This window comes from Carassius carassius, chromosome 20 (genome assembly GCF_963082965.1).
Source record: "Carassius carassius chromosome 20, fCarCar2.1, whole genome shotgun sequence".
NCBI lineage: Eukaryota > Metazoa > Chordata > Actinopteri > Cypriniformes > Cyprinidae > Carassius > Carassius carassius.
The window spans coordinates 25,807,826-25,831,449 of record NC_081774.1 but is presented as its reverse complement, the minus strand read 5'-3'; the positions used below and the strand labels follow the sequence as shown (position 1 = coordinate 25,831,449).

General features: G+C 36.0%; 1 protein-coding gene across 1 annotated transcript in view; it reads left to right on the top strand.

Annotated features, from left to right (window-relative positions):
* The first annotated feature begins 887 nt into the window (after positions 1-887).
* Positions 888-23,624, top strand: part of egfra (epidermal growth factor receptor a (erythroblastic leukemia viral (v-erb-b) oncogene homolog, avian)) — a 51,089-nt gene continuing 28,352 nt past the window's right edge. Inside the window, exon 1 of the mRNA XM_059502311.1 lies at positions 888-1,147. Within this exon, the coding sequence (XP_059358294.1) occupies positions 1,069-1,147 (79 nt within the window). The 5' untranslated portion in view covers positions 888-1,068. The remainder of the gene's footprint in view (positions 1,148-23,624) is intronic.

Genomic DNA, 23,624 nt, shown 5'->3' with positions numbered 1-23,624 from the left:
GATACCTAAAATACGTTGTGCATAGAGCTCAACTAACGCGACCGTTATAAAGGTGTTTGAACAGCAAAACTCATCCACTTGCACATACTTGACAATCGGAATATCAGATATATCCTACTATAGCTAACACATTTTTGTGAAATTTTGAATAAAAAAGGAAATAAAAGCAGATCATCAGTCATTCAGCGCTATTGTGGCTGCGGTGTGACAAGCAATGAATGACGCGTCTCCATGGGAACCATAAAGTGATACTACGATCAATAATCAAGTTTGCCTTGAAATACTTTTAAACTTACGTGTGAAAAGGTTAAGTAATGTTTACATTTAAACGTGTCTTTGTTTTGTTTTGAGTGTATGGTCAATATATAAAGGAATTAAAAAGATGGGCACAAAACCTGTTGGTCGCGCCCCACAGCAAGCAGTTTCGGCCCAGAACCGGCCCACATCTGGGGTTCTAGTAGCTGGATCTGATTTTTGAGGGGGTCATGATCCCCGTAACCCCCGTGCAAATTACGCGCATGCCTTTGAGTGCAACCTGGTCTCACAGAATTCCGTGAAATGTCCACGGGCCCTTCACGGAATTCTGTGAGACCAGGTTGTTGAGTGCTAGTAGACGTTGTGGATTGTCGCAGACAAATAGCCTACTATGTTAGTATTAGTTTGTGACAAAAACCGAACCAGAAACAATGTGTTCCCGTGTTCAGTTGTTATGTTTCTTCGCCACGGGTCCTCATTGTTGATTGACAACAGCTTAAAGATTTCATTTGGCATCGGAATGATGTCACAAACCTCCAGATCGAGTAGCTACCTGAAGTCGAACGCCGTACAGCACGCGCACGGTCCTCCCTGCTGCTGACGTCACGAGCGCAGCTCTGTCCAGCAGAACGCGCCTCTATCACTGCCGAGGTTCGCGAGCGCGGAGGAGGAGCTGTCAAAGTTTACAAGCCAAGCCGAGCGAGTTTTCTCAAGAAGACAAGAAGGCAAGATCCTTGAACATTATTGAGAAACCCTTGAAAGAAGAGCCCTTCTAACTATGGAGTGAAGTCTGAGAGGCTTTACACAGAAGAAATGGCAGGACCAACTGAGATCGGATTGATTTTTACCTTACTGCTCTCATGGAGCTTCTGCGCGACGCCGGAAAAGAAAGGTAGGAGTATTGTGAAACGGCTCGTTGTATTAGGTTAAACCCTAATCTTTGAGCCAGTTCGTTAGAGAATGAGCTCCTACAGAGCTTGATGGAACGGCGCACGTAGCCTACCTTCAGAGATGTGCGCTTTGAGAAACCTCGGTCAGCGTGGGAACAGTGGAAGTTTGTGCTCACAGTCCAACAGAGAACTTCCACTTGGATACTAAATAGCCTAGTTTTTAACTGACGCTTTTATTGAAGCTGACACAGATAATGCTCCTTCTGGAACAACCTCAGATTGAGTGTCTTTAGTTCACGGGTCAGTCCTTGGGTTTGAACTTTCAAACTTTCAATCACCATCCCAGATTTTAGTTTATATGACCCCACCCCATACTTTTAATAAGGTTGTGATTTTTTTGCTTTATATTTGCAGTACTGCCACGATTTCAAATGGCATAGCAGAGGCTGAGAGAACAGAATGATTCTTGCAATGTTTTATCAGACAACCTAAAACATGTTTTATGGTAACATTGCAGTTGGCTGGGTTCATTCAAAGTCAAAATATTAATACATTTTAAACCAACCTAACTACATAAGATTGCAGTTATTACATCGTTACATGTGTCAGATCTAGTAGAAATAGCTTCTGTACTTTGTTTTAAAATTTATTTAACAGTTTCACATTAACATTTGATCTAAAATTAATTTGTTTATTTGTATCATTTAACTTTAATTTTTACTCCATCTTTATGTTTCAGCTCGATAGCTTTTGACATTTCTAATGAATAATTAAATTAAAAGAGATAGTAAAAGTGCAGTAAACATATGGTTATGAAATCTAAATCACTTTCATTTTAATTTTAATTTTAGTATGTCAACATTTTTTAAAAAGTAAAAATAATTGTTGCCTTATTTGATCTGACCCTAACTTTGTTGGTTTACTCAAATGTAGTTGATTCAGTCATTTTAACTTATATTTGACTTAGATTTTATCACACAAAGCACTTGTTTTTCCTCTAGGTTGTATAAATTATGTTTTAAAATGTTTTAAAATCCAGTGCTCATTGTAATGAACATTTTCTTTTAAATGAATTCAGTAAACTAAAATCATTTATTTAATCTAAGATATTAGAGTTTGTCACATTTATTAGGTTAGTTGAAGTGTGTTTATATGCCACTTTGCATATTATTGAGATAATCTCAGGGGTGTCCTGTGTGTAAACACACGACTGTGCCAATGCTGACAGATGGGGCAGACACAAATCACTTTATTACAGTCTGTTTCCTCATTTGGACTCATTCAGGTTTACAGTCACCTTGCCAAGAGAAGAATCACTTTCCTTTAATATACTGTAAGTTCTGTTTTGACAATCATCAATGGTGTTACGTTTCTGAAGGTTCTCAAATTGTTTGCTGCAGTTGGATACCTTTTGCTTTCTACTACCATATATATAAATTATATAGAGAAAGGGTCTGAAGTATGAAGAATATTAAATAGTTTTTGGGAATCATTAGAAATTTTAGAAATTGCTCACGGTTCCGGTTCTTTTCAAAGAACAGAACCGGTTCAGAACCAGTTCTGCATAAGAACCGTTCTCAGTTCCCAACCCTTCTCATTGTTATTGTTAATTGCACTGATTGCTGGTTTTCCAGCCCCTTGTGTTTTAGAGGACAGGAATTACAGTATCAGGGAGGACAGTCATGACGTCCTATAATGTCTTCGGGCTCCCTCTTGTGCCTCACTCAAGGTCAGAGAAATGCTGCAGCTATCTGTTATATTTTAGACCGAAACAGCTGTTTAGTCTTCATAGACTGCCCATTTTAAATACTAGATAAATGCATTGCTGGCCCAGATTCCAAGAAGCTGTTTTGAAGGTGCACCGTGTTGAGCTATATTTGAATTTGCAGTAAAATGTCCCACATTTGGTCATCAGTCCAGCCACATGGCAGACTTTCAAGTGTGTCTTTCCTTTCAATAGTGTGGCATTGACCTCTGGATAACGTCCAGCCTCATTGTGACCTAGAACAATGTCTCTCAGGTGGTCACTTAAATCACCAGTGCAGTGAGTGCCATATGTGGGTATGGATGGAAACTGTTAAACACTCTTTTGGGTAGAGTACATACACTACAGGCCAAAATAAAATGTTGTTGAAAGACATGTCTTTTGCTCACTAAGGCTGCATTTAATTAATACATAATATAGTAAATATTGTAAATATTGTGAAACATTATTACAATTTAAATGAACTATTTTCTAGTTTTAAATATTGTACAATTACATTTGTTCCTGTGATGACAGCCATTATGCTCCAGTGTCACATCATCCCTAAGAAATCATTCTAATTTGCTGATTTGGTGCTTTTTTTTTCATTATTAATGTTGAAAACTTTTTTTTTTTTTTTTGCTGCTTAACATTTAAGCTGAATATTTAGCTTATATACTAATATAACCTACAATGCAATAATATTTCATGATAGCACTTCTTTCACTGTATTTTTGATCAAATAAATGTAGCCTTGGTGAGCATTAATTATTTCAAAAACGTAAAAAAAAAATCTGTATTTTTGTAGTGTATATTTTTTTACACCCTCAAAGCTGACAATGCCAGAGAAGAACAGAGAAAAAAAATTCTTTCTTCCGATAAAGGGATGGGCTGTAAATCAAAGCTTGTTCCAAAGAGGATAAGATCATATTCTTTAAACTCAAGTTTCCTGTGTATTATTCCCATTTAATTGGACTTCACTCATTCCAAAATAAGAAAAGTCCCCCGAAAAACTGGTTTTCATTGTATGTTTAAATTAGTTTTGTCTATAGGCAGGGGGATTTAATCTAGTCCATCTGAGAGAGTTGTGCTCACAGGTCTTCAGACACTTAGCTCTGATCCGGATGGCTCAGAGGTGACTCAGAGTTAAAGCATATAAATACGCGCAAGATGAGCTTTAGTTGTGTTTTCTGGATCTGGGGCTTTGACTGCTTGAAATAGTAAAGGTGTTGGAATGGGGTTTGTCAGCATATTTGTGTACAGTATGTCTAGGAAGGTCAAAACCCCATGCTTTTCACAAGATAAATTGCTGTTTTTTACCCCTTTATAAATGTTTTAGTTAAACTCTTTAACAGTCCAGAGGAATAAGTTACATTAGTATTTCACCCTCATTCTTCACCTCAGTATATTCTTATTGCAGCCATAGGATTTTAATCTGAAATTCTAAAATGTCAGCAGACCTACTGCAGTAAACCAAGAAACTTAAAAGGATAGTTCACCATATAGTCAATTATTCGTCATAATTTAGTCACAAAAAAATAAAAACTCATCACAGATTTTTTTTTTTTTGTACTAGATGGTGAGTTTCTTGTTGAGTCAGGCTTCTTCTAATCATTTACAACTTGCTTGTGTTTGTAAGCCAAAAGACAGATCTCCCAAATATTCCAAAACCGCTAAATAAAATAGTCATCATGTGTTGTACCATTCCTTATCGAGTCGTTGGCATGCTAAGGAACTTTCTAGACTAGTGAGTAAGAGCATGATCTTAAAGGGTTTCCTTTAAAGGGATAGTTCACACAAATAGGAATCTTCTGTCATCATCTACTCGTCTGCATGTTGTTCCAAACCCATATGACTTTCTTTCTTTTATCAATGTCAAAAGAAGGAATTAAAATAATTGCAATGGGCGTTCCTTACATTCACTTACAAAGAATAGGGAACTGGTGCTTTCAAAATTCAACAGGATGCAAAAGCACCATAAAAATATAGAAAATAACTCTTTATGACTTCTTAAGGCATATGAAAGTTTTGTAAGGAACAGGCTCAAAATTTAAGACATTTTTCACTAATAATCTTCCCATGACTGCAGTCAGATCATTGAGTTGAACTCTGAGTCATGAATGAATCATTGAATGAATCTTTTGAATGGCTTTTGAATGAATCGACTCAATTCATCACACAAAACGACTTTTTTAACTGTGTGTTTCGGAAGACTTGAAATGGAAAATACATAAAGGATTTTGAGTAGGATGTCAGTTTACCCAAAAATAACAATTGTCCCATAATTTACTTAGCCTCATATTGTACTATTTCTATATGATTTTTTTTTTTTTAAATAGACGACAAAAGAAGATATTTTTAAGAATTATTTAGGCCATACAAGACTCAACTATGGGGGTTCTAATGTTGGACCATTTGATTTTCATTGTATTTACATTTTTAAAAAAATTATTTAGTGTTCCACTGAATAATAAATAAAGTCATAATGATTTGGAACAATATGAGGCAGAGTATATGATGGCAGAATAGTTTTTCTTTTATTTATTTCATTAGTTTCTTTATGTTTATCCAGGTTTAACTCTCTAATTGGGAATCCTGTTTATCTCAAGTCTCTGCCATTTATTCAAAGAATTCTGATTTGTTTCTTGTTAACCGGGAAGGTCATAAATGGATTTGTTTTGGACTCTTGTGAGTGTTTTGCCTGTTCGGCCTCAGGCATCATACCATTTAGATTTAGTCTTGAAAACACCCTGATATGCTTGCCAACACTGATACCTTATAAAATGTATCAAAAGAGAACGTTTTCATAATTACAGGCTCACCTTATTTTCAAAAGGCTGGTTGCACATCACTCCATGTGCCCCAGGTCTGCCAATTTAACTTGTTTCTTATGATAAATAGTCTTTTGATTTGTCATACGGCAGATAAAAACTGCACCATAATCGATTGTCCTCTTTTGCAGTCACATATCCTCCTTCAAAAAGCCATCATTGTCAGTTCTTCCAGTAATGGTTGGAGACCATCAGTGTTCTCCATTGGGATTATGAACTGCTTAGCCAGTGATCTTGGCAAATACATCAACCCTGTTTTCCCCTAATTTTGAGTTGAATTTGAGATGTGATACTGCTCTTTTTTCTCATTAGCTTCCTCCCCCGCCTCGGGTCGGTCCAAGATGGAGGACTGTAAACTGTCAGGCATCATTTCATTGCATCTTCTGCCAAAGAAGAATAAATGTAAATAACATTTGCAGTTGGATTGACTGGAACATCTTGGTCAGTTAATTGACATGGGAACAGTTTTTGGCACTGGTTTGCTAGTGTCATACAGCTTAATAGTGATGACAGCTCGCTCTCTCTTGCTCTCGTTCGCAGCATGTCTCTCGCTCTCTTTCAGTCTTGCGCTCTGGGGGCTAAATAACATCTCCTCACCAAATAAAAATCATTGCAAAGGAATGCTTTGAGCCTGCAGCTTTCCTGTATTTCAACAGGTAGAGCATGGGTGCCTTGCGACATTAGAGGTTGACTTAACAGGAAACTTTCCACCATTTGGCTGAGCTTTGACTAATTCAAAACGCTTTCCGTCATCTTGACAGAAAAGAACAAGAAAAAACATTATTATAACTCAGTACATCAATTGAGCCCTCACTCTCAGCCAAGTGACTGTTAGAAAACATGACTTTTTAACACAGTAGCTAATGTTCTACTTTCCATATGAAGTAAAGATGTAGAGTAGTTATTTTAGTTATAGTGACACAATTATGTAATCCATACGGTATATTCCCCAATTCAGAGAAATAATGAAAAGAAGACATATAGGCTATATTAAGGTGGTGTGACAAATGTCCATATAAATATCAGAAATTTTTTTAATTGAACCAATTACAAATTGCTAATTATAATTATATTACAAATAAAAAAATGTTTTTGTCTGTAAAGAAGCTCAGTTAGGGACTTGAGCATTGACTGCGACATGTCTCTATGTGTGTTGTTTTTGTTATTTGCATCTTCTTGAGCTTGTATGCTTTACAATCTCTTAAATGTTTAATTAGGTCAGGTATATTTGTCCGTTTAAGTGCATGAAGACATGAAAGGGAACTCGATGTTGTCGTATTGTCTGAGACGCATCTCTCTGTAAGCGTACTGAAGAGTACTGAATGGATCTGTTGTATCTTCATGCACTTGAATGCTTTGAAGGGGTTATCACATGCAAAATTTCCCTTTTACATGTTGTTTGAACTAGAATGTGTCTTGGCAGTGTGTGTACGCAACCACCCTATAATGATAAAAAAAAAAGATTCCCGATAAATCCAAACCTCTTTCTCATATCGAGCTGATCACAGATTCTTGTCAGAATAACGTAGTTCTGCACAGGCCCCCCCCACGATTGTTGAATGACAGTGGTGTCTTTGGTTTTAGCATAGACCCGCCCTGTCATCTGTCATCTGTCCACCATTGTTTAAACTCCAGTGCGGGTGTAGACAAGAATGTCTCCTAAGCAATTTAGGTGTTTTGTTTTTGGATGTAATAATGAACATACTGTAGAAGTCGTCATTTACTCCCGACATCTGAGTGGCTGAAGACACATTGGATTACGTTTGTTTGTGAAGGGAATGTGCCCTCGATCTACCTAAATGCATCTTCATTTGCGGGAATCATTCAGCTTCACCTACAGAAGAAGTGAGTATGAGTTTTTTTTAATGAATCTTTGCAAATCACCTTTCCTAATAATGTGCTAGTTAGCAAGTGCCGCTAAAGTTAAGAGTCTCTCAATGAGCGGCTCTTCACCCCATGGAAGAGAGGGGCGGGGTGAGCAGAGCTCATTTGCATTTAAAGAACAGTGAACAAAATGGTTCGCTGTGAACAGAGCTGTTTTTAAAATGGCAAAAGGGGTGTTTTACACTAACTTTGAGAATTGTTAACCAAAGTATGTTATAGACTTTTCAGAAAGACCCTAAAGAATCATATCAACTTGGAAAATGGGCATCCAATTACCCCTTTAAAATCACTTGAGTGTTTAGATCGGCAAGGCTTAAAAACTTCTGTGACGCCGCAGCAGTGGCTTGATTAAGCCAGTGACAAACCCGTCAACTGTCCTAAACATCTTTCACACGGCCCATCGGTCAGTCTTTATTATTGAGCCCTGCAATCTCAGTCTCTTCTGTATTTGCAAGAGCTTTGCTCTCTGCCTACAAATTGTTATTTTTGCAAATCCCATTGACACAAGTCTCTAACCACTAAATAAACATGCTTGACACCATGAGTTTTTGTTTTAGTATTGTTTACATTTATTCAATTTCAACATCATTGTTTACACTATAAAGTGAGGTAATTATATGAAAAACATCTTGAAACCTCACGATTTCTTCACCATTTTGATTGGCTGTCTCATTGTCCTCATCTGTCGTCGAGCTCCCACATTGTTTGCACATGCTTTGCATGACCTCGTGATTGGTTTTGCAGACGGCCGGCTGTGATTTCTCTCAGCAAAACCTAATGCCCGGCATCAATTTCCTGCCTTTAATACCTGCATTCTTCCTCCTCCGCCTCTACTAAGTTTTCACCATCCGTTATGAATGCTTTTTCAAGATGAGTTACCAGAGCCCACTCATGGCTCCATATTGAGTTCTCAGGAGGGCGATTGTAAAACATTGTCCGTTACTAAGGGGCCTTCAGCATGTGAAGGCTGGTTGTTTCAGGTTCTTGATGCCTCTGCCCAATGATTGGCTTTCCCTGAATCACATCTGGTGAAGCAGTTGGAGTTTCAAGAGCTGCAGAGAAAGTCAAATGAGTTCGCCGGAAAAAAGATGGGCCTCCTGCTTTGATAAACTGTTGAGCAGTTACCTAAAACCGGCGAAGAAGTCAGTGCCTCATTTGCTGGAGTGACTCTCTCTCTTTGGCAGAGAACAATGAGGGTTTTCTTCAGGCAGACTGCAGTTTTTGAATGTTTTCTCCATACGACTGCTGTAAAGGAAAGAGCTTATTGACAGAAGTGTCATGTTCTTCGAGTTCTTTTGTAGTCCACAGTCGTGTGGCAGCTCTGACAGTTTGATTGTATGCTGATTGCAGTGGAAGGGATTGAGCTTGAAATAGTCAGAATCTGTTCAGATCTAAGCGCTGTGATTGACAAAAGCTCTTTCTTTCTCTTTCTTTCTTTTTTCTTTCTTTCTTTCTTTTTTTCTAAAAATAACTCTTAACCCTTAATAAGAATCCTTGTCTGCATGTTAACATGCATGCTAATTCTCAAGCTAGTTCGATGACGTTTGCCAGATCATGGGAAGACTACGTTTGGAAACTCATGAATGTGACCGGAAATGGTGCATAGCACCTGAACGTCATGGAGTTTATAGCATTTCCATTATCAAGTTCCATTATCTATGGTGGAAAGAGTCCCTGGAATGCAGGCTGGAAAAACTTTCCTTTTCATTATTGACATCTCATTAGGGTGTGGCTTCATGTGAGAAGATGCAGTTTGTGCAAATCCCACAGGATTTCTCATCACATTTAATTATCCACTAGAAAAGACCACCACATATGTGTATATATAGGATGGACCCCTCATATCTGGTATCTAGACACTACTGTATATTAGACAGATGATCTGGGAGAAATGTGTAATTTTTTTTTTTTAATTGTGCATAGATGTTCAGGTGCTTGTTCTCAGACCCTTTGAATTGGAAAGTGCTGTTTCCATTTATTATTCCATGGAGTGTATATTTAGCAGACTTTAAAAGGGGAAAAAAAAAAGCTAACCGTAAAGGAAAACATTGAGGAACAGGATGACAGTTCTAGGCCAGCAGCTCCTGACGCACATACGCTAAAATGCACACTAACACAATCATGAGCAAACAAAGCGTCATTTATTGAATCTGTACCACATTTTGTGGTTGACAGTGGCCCATTTTGAAGACTGGAATGATCTTTTATCCTAGAATACTGAAATAGTTTTTCCTCAAAATATCCAATTGAAAACTCATCATGTCTGCTGTACTGCGTGTAGTCAGTGTATTGCTGACTATACTTGTAAGATGTCAAATAAGACGTTTTTGCCTTTTAAGCAATGGGAACAATTTTGACTCCCCTCTTCCAAACCCGACCACATCTAGCTGAATTTTCAAACCATAATTTATAACTTGTGTTCATAAAACATTCCATTTAGCTTGTAAGGAAATCTCACATTCACCTCTCAATAACCTTTTGCGTCTTCTTGGATGATCACGTTTCAATATAGCACTTGATCCGAACAGGCCACAGATGCCCTGGGATAGGTGATACAGCTATCAGTGACACTCCATCTACACACGTGTATTGTGAGAACACAGTATAGGACATGATGTGAAAACATAGATGTCTGTGAAGTGAACTGTAATTGATATCTTTGTTTACATGCTTTGTTTAGTGTATTGTTGCTCGCAGGTGAATGGCTACCAAGGTAGAATACAAGCACATTCTGAGACAAAAACATTGTTTTATTTTATTTATTGTTCTATGTGCTTTATTATATAGGACAGTGGGAAACTGACAGGAAAGTAGGAGGCGGCAAAACGAAAGGGATTAGGGTTAGACCATGACCCAGGCTAAATTTAAACTGAGGAGCCCACTTATATGTCTTTTTAAGACAAATTATGTTTTTAAGTCTTTTAAAAGACTACTCCTGCTGATTTATTTATTATTTTTTGACCTTTTGCAGCATCAAAATTGTTTATATTTATATAAACGATAATTAACTAACATTTTAAAATAGTGTTAGCAAAAATTGTAACAATTTTTCCCCATCACTGAATCTGATATATATATATATATATATATATATATATATATATATATATATTGCATCCCAGTCATAATTGATTATCATGTATCTTGAGTCGAACATCAAGAAAATGTCCTCAAAATCTCTTTGACACAAATGCGGCCTATTTCAGTAAACTTGCTGAAACTGCACGTCACATAGGAACTGCTGTGATATGCATCTAGGATGTAGGCCTTGCTGGATGTGGTTTTTCCCAGCCCTAGGCTTTTTACAGTTGAGGCTTGTGAGAACAGCTGAACTTTTTCCTCTCTTTCATTCTTTCCTATTTACTCTCTTTCAATTCACCGAAGTCTCCTACTGTTCATTCATCACCACGCAGCACATCTCTGTCTTGAGATATCCATATATGCGATCGCTGTGTTGTTTACTCACCTTATTTTTGGCTTAACCTCCCTACATGTGTGGATGGTAGAAGCTCCGTAAAAACCTGACATGGAAACCTCCACAGGCATGTTTTCTAATAGTCGACTGATATATCGGCCGATATTTGGCATTTTTCAAAAAAGTATTATAACGATTGCTTTTATATTGCTAGTAATAGAAAGGCAAACATTATAATACTTTTTTGTTTGCTGTTAGCATTTAGCAAATACGCATTTACATCATTAAAAAAAGTCTTTGAAGGACTAATGAACATCTAATTAAAAAAAACTTGCAAACTTAAAAAAAAGTTGAATCCAGCTGTGAGATCTTATGAAGTGTGCATTTGTATCCTGTGTGACAGCATGTTCTTTGCGTGACAGTCTGTCCGTGCAAATTGAATGTGGACAGGAGGAGAGTTCAGCTTCACTGAGAAGCACAATAATTTTTACTGTGCTTTATGTTAAATGAGTTTTACCTTGGCTTTATTTGAAAAAAACATGTGAATCCCAATGCACATAAACTTCCCAGAATACTGAGTGCCCTGTTGGTTATAGTGTTTAATTCCTTTTAATTTATATTTTTATTAAATAATTGTTTATTTGTGAGAAATTCTTTGTCATTTAAAGTATAAGCATGTTTTTTTTACACTTTTTTTAAAATCCATTTTCAAATGATTTCAATGTTCTTAAATACACGGAAGAAAAAAGATTTATTGAATTTACAAACTTTTTAAGGTAAGTGATTGCAATCGATTTATTTTTGCTACATTTAAATAAACAAATTTAGTTCACTAACCTACAACATTTTTTTTTTTTTGATTATTAAATGTAGCTAAAATAAATTTTGCAACCACTTACCTTGAAAAAATTAGCTTTTTTTTTTTTTGTGAAATTAAACAAAATTATATCATCTTTATATATATATATTTATACATCGGCAGTTAAAAAAACTATATCAGTCGACCACCAAAGTTTTCACACAAATGCTCTTGAAAATAATGAAATTCAAGTATTTTTGCCATAAAAAACAAGCGTATGGCTCATTTTTTGTGTTTACCAGGATCTGTCATGTTGCTCCATATCCACTCTACTCTTGGTAATTATCGCCTTATGCAATGATACCTTGATGATTTGGTATGTGCAGACCTTATCTCCCGATTTCTTTTATATCATGAGGACAAGTGTTTTTTAGTCAGGCTGTGTTTGTTTGGTCTAGAGGTGCGTTATGGTGGTGCCAAAGCGAGACTTCATGTCTCGCCTACAAGGCCTCACAGCATGTGTTGATTTGCAAAGTGGATCTAATCCCAGTTGTCCCACTTTTACTCTTTTAGGTAATTTGTCGATTAATTTGGGTGATATCCTCCAAGCAGAACAGCAACCCTTCGTAATGACTTCTTAGGCAATACATGCCAGTGCGGGGAAACATTAGTGCCAGCAAATTTAATTATATAACCATTACATGAGATGAGATTCTTGTGAAGTACCACTTCAGGGCTGAAAAAGTTAGAATCTTGTGTGTTAAAATTCTTTTTAGTGGCAAATTAATACATTTCCTTCTTGAGATGTGTGTACAGAGGCTTGGCCGAATACTGAAGACATGATTATGGTGTCCGAAAATGTACTTCTTCATAATATGAGACGGATGGGACGTGACAAATAGAGAATGTGCAGAAAGAATAATTTGCCCTCACCAGTGAGGCCAGGAACAAGTTTGAGTACATTGTTGTTTCCATGGGGACAAGTGCGGGTAACACAACAGCACCTTTATTCGATGATTTAGTGTCGACTTTGAAACAGGCTTTACCGCCATTGTTGGCAGCATAATGCTGTGCATACACATGACTTCGCTTTCAGTATTACTCTCTTTTACAGTAAATGCTGCGGTAAAAGAAGATTATTATCCCGTCTCACTGTCCTCTTTGAAACACAATAATCCACTAAATTAACAAACCTTAGATTTAAGCAATAAGAGTCATGCACAGAGTCAGAGTAAGTCACCTAATGCTGTGTTGACGAGAGCAGGAAGTTGAATCATCCTGTGGATTTTTTGTATTTTACAGAAGCACATACAGTGGTTATGATAGCAAATGTCCTGTTTGTAAGCTCTAGTAATGAAAAGATGCGAGATATGCAGTTCTTCATCATTAGTTTAATTAACTGAGATTTCATTTCCCAACTGGCAGTGTAACATTGATAATGGTCACATCTGTGGTGATCTTCTTCCGATATAATGAAACTACGACAATAGTTTTTGTGTGCAAAGAAAACTGAAATAATTTGTCCTTACTACACTACCCTTCTGGGCCTTGAACTGTCAGTTGTATTGTTATCATGCAGGTTCAAATAGCTCTAGGATTTCATCCGAAATATCTTAATTTGTGTTCTGAAGATGGACAAAGGTCATACGAGTTTGGAACAACATGAGGGTGAGTAATTAATGACAGAATTTTCATTTTTTGGATGAACTACACCTTTTTGTCAGAATGAAACATGAAAATATCTTTAAACAACATCCTAGTTTCAGGCATTTAACCAAAAGCTATTTAAAGGACCCCTTGACTTCGAGACTATGGCACTGGAAGTGCTAAAATGCAAACTTGTTTCAGTGTTTTGGCATACAAAGATATGTCATCCTTGCTGCGCTCTATGCATTTGGAGGAAAACAATTACATTTTTATAAACAATTGTGGTACTTTTCCACTTCAATAATAGTTTGTTTAGGCATGCGTTTGCTAAACGTTTTTTTGTGGTTTTAGCACATTGCTATGCTATGTATAAAGCATAATGTCTGAAGACTTGATGTAACACGGTATTATTGAATCACCCTATTTTTAAAAGTTCTTTTACTGTGGGAGTTTTTTTGGCTGCTATTGCTTGGTATTTTATAATTTGTCTTTAGAAAAGTCAGGTGGCTCACAATGAAGCAAAGATTTGAGTGTTTAAAATAATGTAGGGTAACAATTGAATAGTGGCAAACTGCCAAGAAAAAGATCCTGTTCACATTTCAGAAGTAAAATGGGCCTGGTATTTTCAATTACGAATGACCAGGTCTTCTTGTGTAGTTCCTTTCTGACAATAAACAAGGCCTTTATAGTAGTTCGATAAAAAATCAAATAAAAATAATTCTCCTTGATATTCCATAGTCTAATTTGCTTGCGGTAAACTGCAGGTGTTCTAGCCAACCTGAACAAGACAGAACCTGTTAACAGACCTGAAAAGGTATTAAGCCTTTTCTTGACGGTTGACATCCTATAACTAAAGCAACACTTCATTTTGTGGAATTTCACAAAAAAGAAAGAGAGGTATTTCTTTTGCTGAATGTTGAGAGGAGTGTATGTAACACTATATTGTACAGACAGACCATTTCTCAAAACCGTCAGGTCAGGCCCTACGATGCAGTGCTCTTGGTGAAGAATTTCACTACATTTCCTCATAACTCATGTTTACTCTGTATGTGATCAATGAATATAGAATATATAATATAAAGATAAATGAATATAATTTATTGCGACAGCTGGTGATTTGAGGTGATGTTAGACAGGGGACAGATAATGCTAATGTACAATGACGAAATGTGGTAGCTTGTATTGTTTACTTTTTGTAACAGTCTCTGTATTTCTAAGATGCCTTTAAAAATGGTGTCTTGATAGGATGCTCACTAGGTTTTGGAGTGGAGTAGATTAGTCACAAGCCAGTGATGCTGCATACTGTCATACGGCTTTCAAAAGAGTTTCTAATTAAATGAATGAATCCAGTCCTGCTGCTAAGGGGTATTTCCAGTGCTAAGAAAGCTGTAGACATCAGAACAGCTCAGACGGATGTTACACGCCTCAAAGCAAAGCAATCCAGCTATATCATTTTTAGTGATAGGTGTAGAGGCTTTTCGGGACAATGATAGAATCTCCTTAGAGATAAGCTTGGAATGGGTCCAAGTGCAGATTAACTCCCTGACTGGTCCAGGGGAAATGTTTTATGTATTTAATTTCTCTCGTCAGACCGATTTTTGAAAAGGAATCCTTGAATATTTCATTTAAGGATCTTGTTTTAAGTTTTTCAGGAATTTTTATCCATTGGTAAATCTTATTATGTGCTCATACCTCTGGGATTAGAGGATTCACAATATTTAACAGGTCAAGAGGTCAGGTATGCAAGAGAGGCTGTTTTCATAGTGACTAGCCAAAGCTATGAGAGGAATTTTAGGCAGCCAATGACCGTATTCCAAACCCCCTTACAACGCCAGCAGAACACTGAGCTGTATTAGGATTTTAAAGCCAGCTGACCAAAATGCAGTAAGACCACTTGTGAAAATGCTTTTTTTTTTTTTTTTGCTTTTTTTTATTGAACATTTGTATGATTCTATTCTATTCTATTCTATTCTATTCTATTCTATTCTCAAGTTGCTTGAACTCCAAACAGGTGTTTTACCGTTTTCAGGTTTACTGTAGCATTTTTACAGTCTTTTACCATTAAATTTACGGTCTTTTTTTTTTACAGTGTACTGTACAAAAAAACAAAACAAAAACAATAATAAATAATAAAAATTGGTTATTTACACAATTCAGGCAAGATTATGTCTCATTGAATTTATTTCCCCCTAACTAGTCTTTCTAGACCATACATTTTGCATATAACTTTCACATAACAGTCAGATCCTTTATTAAAAAACTCCTATGTTCAGAAGTCTTGAATAATGTTCTAGCTTGTTATACATGGTAGGGCTGCACGATATTGGGAAGAAATGACATTGCGATATTTTATTTTTCTGCGATATATATTGCGATATGAACTCTAATCTAATTTTTTCTTGCAAACAAAAATGGGGTGAGCACACTTACATTCTCATTTTAAATGATTTAAACATCGATACCATCGTGTCAATTGATTAATATGCGCGAGGGTTGAGAGAGCAAGACAGCGCTTGTGTTGTTTGAAGACGGTGAGCGTGCGGCCGGGGTTCACTCGCTCTCTCTCGCTCTCTCTCGCTCTCTCTCTGTCTCTCTCGCGCGCGCACTCTCTCTCTCTCGCTCTCTCACACGCGCTCTCTCTCGCTCTCTCTCTCGCACTTTCTCTCTCGTGCGCTCTCTCTCTCTCTCTCTGCCCTGTCAAACTGACAGGACTTAAAAACACATGCAAATGATAAACTTTCACTCTATGATGGTTAAGCTGTGCAATTAATACGCGAATCACATTCATCAAGGGCCGGGGAGCAGCTGGCCCGTACAGTTGATGAATAATCGCACATCCTGCGATGTGACTATCGTGGATTCGTACATCGCGATATCAATGCTTAAACGACACATCGTGCAGCCCTAATACATGGTGTAAATTAGGTTTAGTCATAAATTCAATTTCTTGTTACATGTGGATTTGCCATGTGTCCACCAGCTGTCTGAACGTAAAATAAATTATCATGTTCTTTGATGTAAACCCACAAGGTGCTTTATCATCTGGTTTTACACTTCCCTATTTGTTAACATCATGCACATCTGAAAGCAAGTCATCCAGTGTAGTCTTTTGGTCCATGCGTATCTGCGTCAGTGTTCTGGATAGAACGAAGGGTCACATGCTCTGCTGGAACTCTTGTAACTGCAGTGAAAACATAAGGCATTCTTCACAGGAAATATCACTGCATCTGCAGCCGGTTGAACATCTGTTCTGAAGTCTTCACTGATGTAATCCGGTTATGACACGTGAGCATTCTTTGCTTGTGCCGCTGAAAACCATCAATGTAAATAAACAAGAAAATTATTCAGTTGATTTCATGTTGCGAGTGACTTAGACATTCAATTAGAGATTAATTATATTTAGAGAAATAATAAACAGTTTGTTTTCTCTTTCAAGTGTTAATGATATTTTGGAGACTTTGTAAAGTAATCAAAAGAGGAATGCCTTGAATTCAATTAATATCATCTGTGGCATATTGATTACAGCAGAAAATTATTTGAACCTATCACTTGGTTTGTAAAAACAAACAAGAAAATCCTTTGTGCATTAATGTCATTCTGAAGGGATTATAGACCGATAATTGGTTCAGCAAATATATATATAAGCAAAGTACATGGTACTTAATGTAAGTACAGTATATATTAATTAAAGCCACCTAATATGAAGTGGGACCCAACATTTCTATGTATTGTTATTATTGATTTATTTTTCTATCTAATAAATATTTAGTTATTACTATAAAAATAATGAACATTTGTCCAAAAAATAATAATTTTGATTTAGTTTAATGCAACGATGTGAAATTTTTGAAATGTGAAAATCTTTATTCATTTCTCATGTACCATATTTGTATTATTGTAATTTTTATTGGATTATTATTTGTATTTATTTAAAACTAGATGCTGAATGTCTTGTATTGAACCTAGAACATTCCTTTAACAAACACCTAACACTTATTCATTTAGCAGATGCTTTTATCCAAAGCGGCTTACAAATGAGGAAAACAACAAGCGAAGCATCGTAAAGTTTCAGAGTAGTACAAGCTAGGACAGGGAAGGACTAAGTAATAGTGAAATCATAAAGAAAGATTTTTTTTCTTTTTTTCTGGAATATAGTCTGGGATTTGGTGTTCTGGATTGGGTTGGGTCAGGGAAGATCATTTCACCAAGGAACAGTGAAAGAAAACATCTTGGAAAGTGATTTTGTGCCTTTGTCTAAAGGAGAAAGATGAGGCTACACTTACAAATCAAAATATGAAACCTTACAGAGTAATCTCACATCATTCATCATCAGACATTGTGCCTGGGTTTAGATTAGATTACACAGTGGAAAGTTCTTCAAACCACAAAGATTTTGGCAGTATGATTGCTCTTCAGTTTTAGACTCTTAAGTATTGTCTTCATCTCCCAACACATCATCTCATTTTTCTTTGCTCCACTGAAAGCCTGGCTGTTTCAAAGCAACTTGTCTAGAATTTATCTCAGAACAAGTTTATTCCAAGCCAACTTCAATGCCCAGTTGAGTGATACGGGGCAGGACGCTCGACCCTTTTAAGTTTAGAGTGAGGGGGTGGGCTTAAAACAACTCGTTTGAGGATGTGATTGTAGTTTTAAACAAATAGTGCCATTGTTTTGAGAGCTCTTCCTTGGCCCATGCCTTGTTTTCAATGGAAAAGATGACTGTTGCGAAGCCATTGGTGAACTCCAGATGAGCTTCAGTACTAACAGAAGACATCAGCTACAAAATGTGAAAATATTAAATACTAGTCTTTAGAATTTTGACTGGTTCTTACTCACTTCCTGAGATCTCCTGATATTTATCATCATGTTCTTGGCACATAATCTGCATTTTAAACGTGACTCCTTAATGTGTCATCTAAACCCCTTTGGAATTCGAGTAAAAATCTGATTGGTCACAGCTCTAGCGAAAGCTTGCCAAAAATACACCAAGACCGTTTTTTGCTATTGCGCAACATAGTTTTTACGGTTAGCGCGAGTAGTCCATCTTGTGCGTAAGCCTCTGGAAGGGAGTCATTCCTAATCTGCATGAACAAAACCACGTGTGCCATAATGTGAAATGCAGAATGTTATGAGTAGATGATGAGTAACAGTTGGGAACAGCACACAGGAAGCTCATCCCTGTGCTCCAGTGCACTCACACTCTTTAAATCAGAGCTCTGTCCTCTTGGTCACTCACATACCCATAATCAAAAACATCGCTGCCTGTTCTGCATGACTGACCATCTGTTAAAATGATACAAAATCTAGGTTGTTAGGGCAGCAGAATAAACATATTCGTACAAATACATATTGATTTTCACAAATACTCTTAATAAGTGTGTTTCATGTTTCACTCCCAAAGAAATCTGAAGTTGGTGGTTAGCTGTCACTTCTGAGATTCATTGTGTGCTGAACTGTAGTTTGTGGATAAAAGAAAAATTTGGGAATGTTCAGGGCAACAGGGGATTCCCAAATTTCAGCTGCCTCTTTCCAGCTGGAATGATGTGTGAAATGTGTGGGTTATTCAGCAAAAGTGTAGTAGACTAGTAGTGGAAAAATGGAAAGTGACCTCAGTTTTGCCCATGTTGCCCATTCAATTTCTCTCAGCTCTTGCGACCTCCTGTATTTCTGTAGTAAGTATAAAAGAGATCTATGTGTGTGTGTATGTGTGTGTTTAAGGTGCCTTGAAAGGTATAGATCAAAAAGTCATATAATCAAATAGTCACCTACAGTCAAGGTATAACATCGTAGGCGTAGGAGTATAACATCGTAGGCGTAGGAGTTTCACTTTTATGTTATTTAGAGTAAAATATACAATTTTGGGTTTGGTAAGATTTTATTTTATTACAATTAATACTTGTATTCAGCAAGGATGCATTAAATTGATAAAAACTTACAGTAAGATGTTTACATATCATGTTTAAAAAGGTTTCTATTTCAAATAAATGCTATTCTTTAGAACTTTCTATTCATTAAATAATCTTGAAAAAATATATATTATCACAGGTTCCACAAAAATCTTAAGCAGCACAACTGTTTCCAATATTGATAATAATAAGAAATGTTTCTTGAGCAGCAAATCAGCAAATCATAAACATTTCTGAAGGATCGTGGGACACTGGAGTAATGATGCTGAAAATTCAGATTTGCCATCACAAGAATAAATGAAATTTTTCAAACATAATAAAATAGAAAACAGTTAAGTAAAAATGAAATGACTTTTCACAATATTACTGTTTTGGCTGTATTTTTAAACAAATCAATGCAGCTTCTTTCAAAAACGTTTTAAATCTTACCGACCCCAAACATTTTAAACAATATAAGACACAAAAAATACAATTTCACATTGCATTTAGAAAATGTTCAGTATGTGTTGTATTTTCAGTGTTTTTGCAAGGGAACACTGTAGAAAAAACAACAACAACATGAACATCTACTATGGTCAAATTTTTTTTTTTTTTTTTTTTTTTTTTTTGTGGGGTAGGGTTCAGACCAAATTCTATCTGTCCAGGAACAGTTTAATAAGAATCTTGCTAAAAAAAGTTAGTTGAAATGGGTCAATCTGACAGCTTATTTATTGTTAGCTTCTTGAATAATAACACATTTGGTTTATTAGCACAGATATCTGAAGCTAACTCAACCCCTTGAGTACTGAAGACTCAATAATGCAAGAACTGCACGTGAAGTGCTCAACTTATTTATGTGTACTTGCATAGAGTATGTTTCTGGTTTAGAGTTGGAACAATAAGTGAACGTGTGACTTGGGATTTAGCACATTCATTACTGAACATTACCTCACCCTCCAAGAAATAAGGACAAAAAAATAGCAAGGGATTTGACTCAACCTCCTAAAAACATTTTCTTCACTTGACATGACACATTTTCTGGAAGTTCAGTTTGAAGTCAAAAACACGCTGACCTCCCTGGCTAGCTGCTTGCTGTATTAAAATATAATGTCCTTCTCAACTTTGCCTAGTCATCTGATATTATAGGGTTATGACAGGATGATGGCATAATTATGCCCCTGCGAACACTAATTTTGGGTTTCATATACCATTTGGAACGAACTACTGACTGGATTAGGATAGAACTTTCTTTCAACTCATAACTGGCCATATATACAGCAACAAAAGAGGTCATAAGTCAGTCAATGATCTTAGCCCGACGCTAATGAGAACAGTGCGTCTTTGTTACAATAAAAACACAGACACAGTGTTTACTTTCTGAGAAGAATATATCACAGAAAAAGACACAAATCAAATCTGTGGACAGAAAGACGACAACTATTGAAATGAATCAGCTCTTGGCTCCCTGGTTCTTCCAAAATGATGTATAAAGCCCATGACTGTGTGGGCACCAGTGATCACATTAGCTACTCAATGGATAACGGATCTGAGTATCATGAATAGGCACGTTTTGTTCACACGGTCAGCAGAAGATAAATGTTCACCCGCCTTTTAGGCTCCTAATGCAAGTAATAATGTTGAATAATGTTTCTAATGGGGTGTTTATGTATTTGTCCATAGCATGCAAACGTTTTGCATGAATGGTATAAAATATTATTGTAAATAATATGATATGATATAGTTCCGTGAAATCCTACTGACGTGATCTCACCGCAAGTCCACAAAGGAACATGTGAAATGCTAGCGTGCTAATGTATTATTGCTAATGTTACGACTAGGTGCTCAGAAGGTCCTTTTCTCCAGAATTCCAGCCCTGGGCCTCAGGATAAACAAAGTCAAAGATTTGCAAAGTGTAACTGGAGATGTACACCAAGTTGTTAGGGAGTGCTTTCCAAAAGAGATAAACATTTGCTTTAGTTTAGGTCCTTATTTGTCTCTCTCAGAAGGTTTCGAAGAAAAAAAGTGTGATGCTTTGCGAGATGAATGAAGTTCCCTCATCTGATTAAATTGATTACCCAAACACAACAACGTTTAAGAACACAGTGTCCATCAGGTTCATAAATTTTATCTCCTGTGTAAGATATTTTTTTCAATGCACAAAACGTGGCATTTTGCTACTTAAAACATGGTGCAACTTCCATGCTGGGGAAGTTACATTGAAACTTTAGCTTTCCAAGCTAAAAGCTACATAGAATTACTAATTCCATTTAAGCTCATCTTTAAAAAATAGATATATAGTGTTTATGTCACAGTTTAGCTTTAAATAACAAAACATATTAAAGCTGTTCAATAATATTTCAATGAATAATTTAAATGAGAATTGTTTCTGGCACAAAAATTAGGTTTTTGAATTAAAGAACAATTAGGGTGATTTAAACAGATTTAGTTACATTAACAAAACATAAACTATAATATAACTGAGTTAAAAACAGTAATGGATAGTATTTAACTAAATATTTCTGCATATCTCCTTTTTTATATCTATTCATATAGGCCTACATGAACAGTCTGAAAGAATTACCTCATGACAGTTTGTAACTGTTTTTTCTTTCCTTTTTTTACATTTTCATACAACCTACTCTGCTTTAAAAATACTTTTCAAGTGTCTGTATTTTATCCGAGTATTTTTCTTAAGAAAACTGTACTTTTACCACATTCCAAAGCATAATATTGTACTTTTTACTGCATTACGTTCCCCATTAAATATCATTTGATACTGAATTACATTAGAAATCTATTACTGTCTTTCTTTTACTCACATAAAAGTAATTCAAAGATTTACTTGAGTACAAGAAAGTACTACATTTTTAATATTTGTAAGTATTAAAGATAAAATAAACAACCTTTATTTATGAAATGTAGAGCGGTAAAAAGTATGACATTATGCTTTGGAATGTAGTGAAGTAAAGTTTTCCAAAGAAAAACACTGATAAACTACAGATACTTTTTAAATTTACTTGGGTAAAGTAAAAATACTTCACTACTGTCCACCTCTGCTTGTGTCCAGAACAGAACCAGTGGTGTAGCAAGTCAGCCCCGTGCCCATATGCCCATTCATAACTACTCACAAGCTGTTTTATTTATTGTATAGGCTAATGCTTGGAAATTAAGTTTAAAGTTTTCAAGCCCATTCATTATTTGTAGCATGCAAGCCACCCAATAATCGCAGCTTTGTACTTTGTTACTACAAAATCTCAGCCTTCTGTCAAATTTATGATAAAATGCAAACAATAAACGTCTTTTAACACTCACAGTTCTTGCTGCAAATGAATCAATGATATTTTCCTCTTTAATATTTTCAGCAAGAAATAAACATGAATATTTGAATGCATGTTGAGAAAAATCAGAACATTTTAATACAAACGAAAGTCTCATGAATTGATCAATCAGAGTCTTAAAAAAGGTCAAAAGAATGACGGATGCCACATACTTTTTTTTTCAAATTAACTTAATATAACATAATTTTATTATCGTAATTTTGACATTATTCTTAAAATATTATGACGTTCATCTTATTTATTTAGTTATTTTTAGACGTGTCAAAAAAATGCTGCCATAATTTAAAGCATCATATATATATATATATATATCTCCAATCTGTGAAGCGCTCCTGGTCAAGACCAAGACAACAGAAGCGCAAAAGCACAAGGTTTTGTTGATATCGTGACAGCACACAAATACAAGTAGATCCTTTGCAGTTCTGAATGATATATTCTCTTACCTTTATGTGCAAAAATGACAGCCTATTTTTAAGTTTCCACCGTCATAAAAAAAAAGAAATGCAAGTGAGCGCTCTTTAGCTTCCACTCTCTGCACAATCGTTTGGATATGTGCCTACCAGTGTTCATTTATCTATGTTAAATGTTTAAATTAATAGTGTGAAATGCAAGAAGTGTTTTATGTCTGTTTATTTTAGGCAAGTAGTGTTGAATTGAGAAGGCTAAATTGATCAAGCTGCCACTTGGACGTTCCTTTATAAACAAAAACTTGAATTTTACAAACATAAAATGTTCCAAAAAATATTTCTAAATTAACTTAATAAAGAAACCAACAGAAAAATGACCACTTTGCCATTAAAAACCAAAACTATTTTAATAGCTGTATAATGGGGAATAGAGAGAAAGAGAAAAGACACAGAATCCACTAGGCTGTTGGACATGGGCAGGACCCATGCAGGGCTCTATTCGTTCCCTCGTTTCAATTAAAAGTTCCTT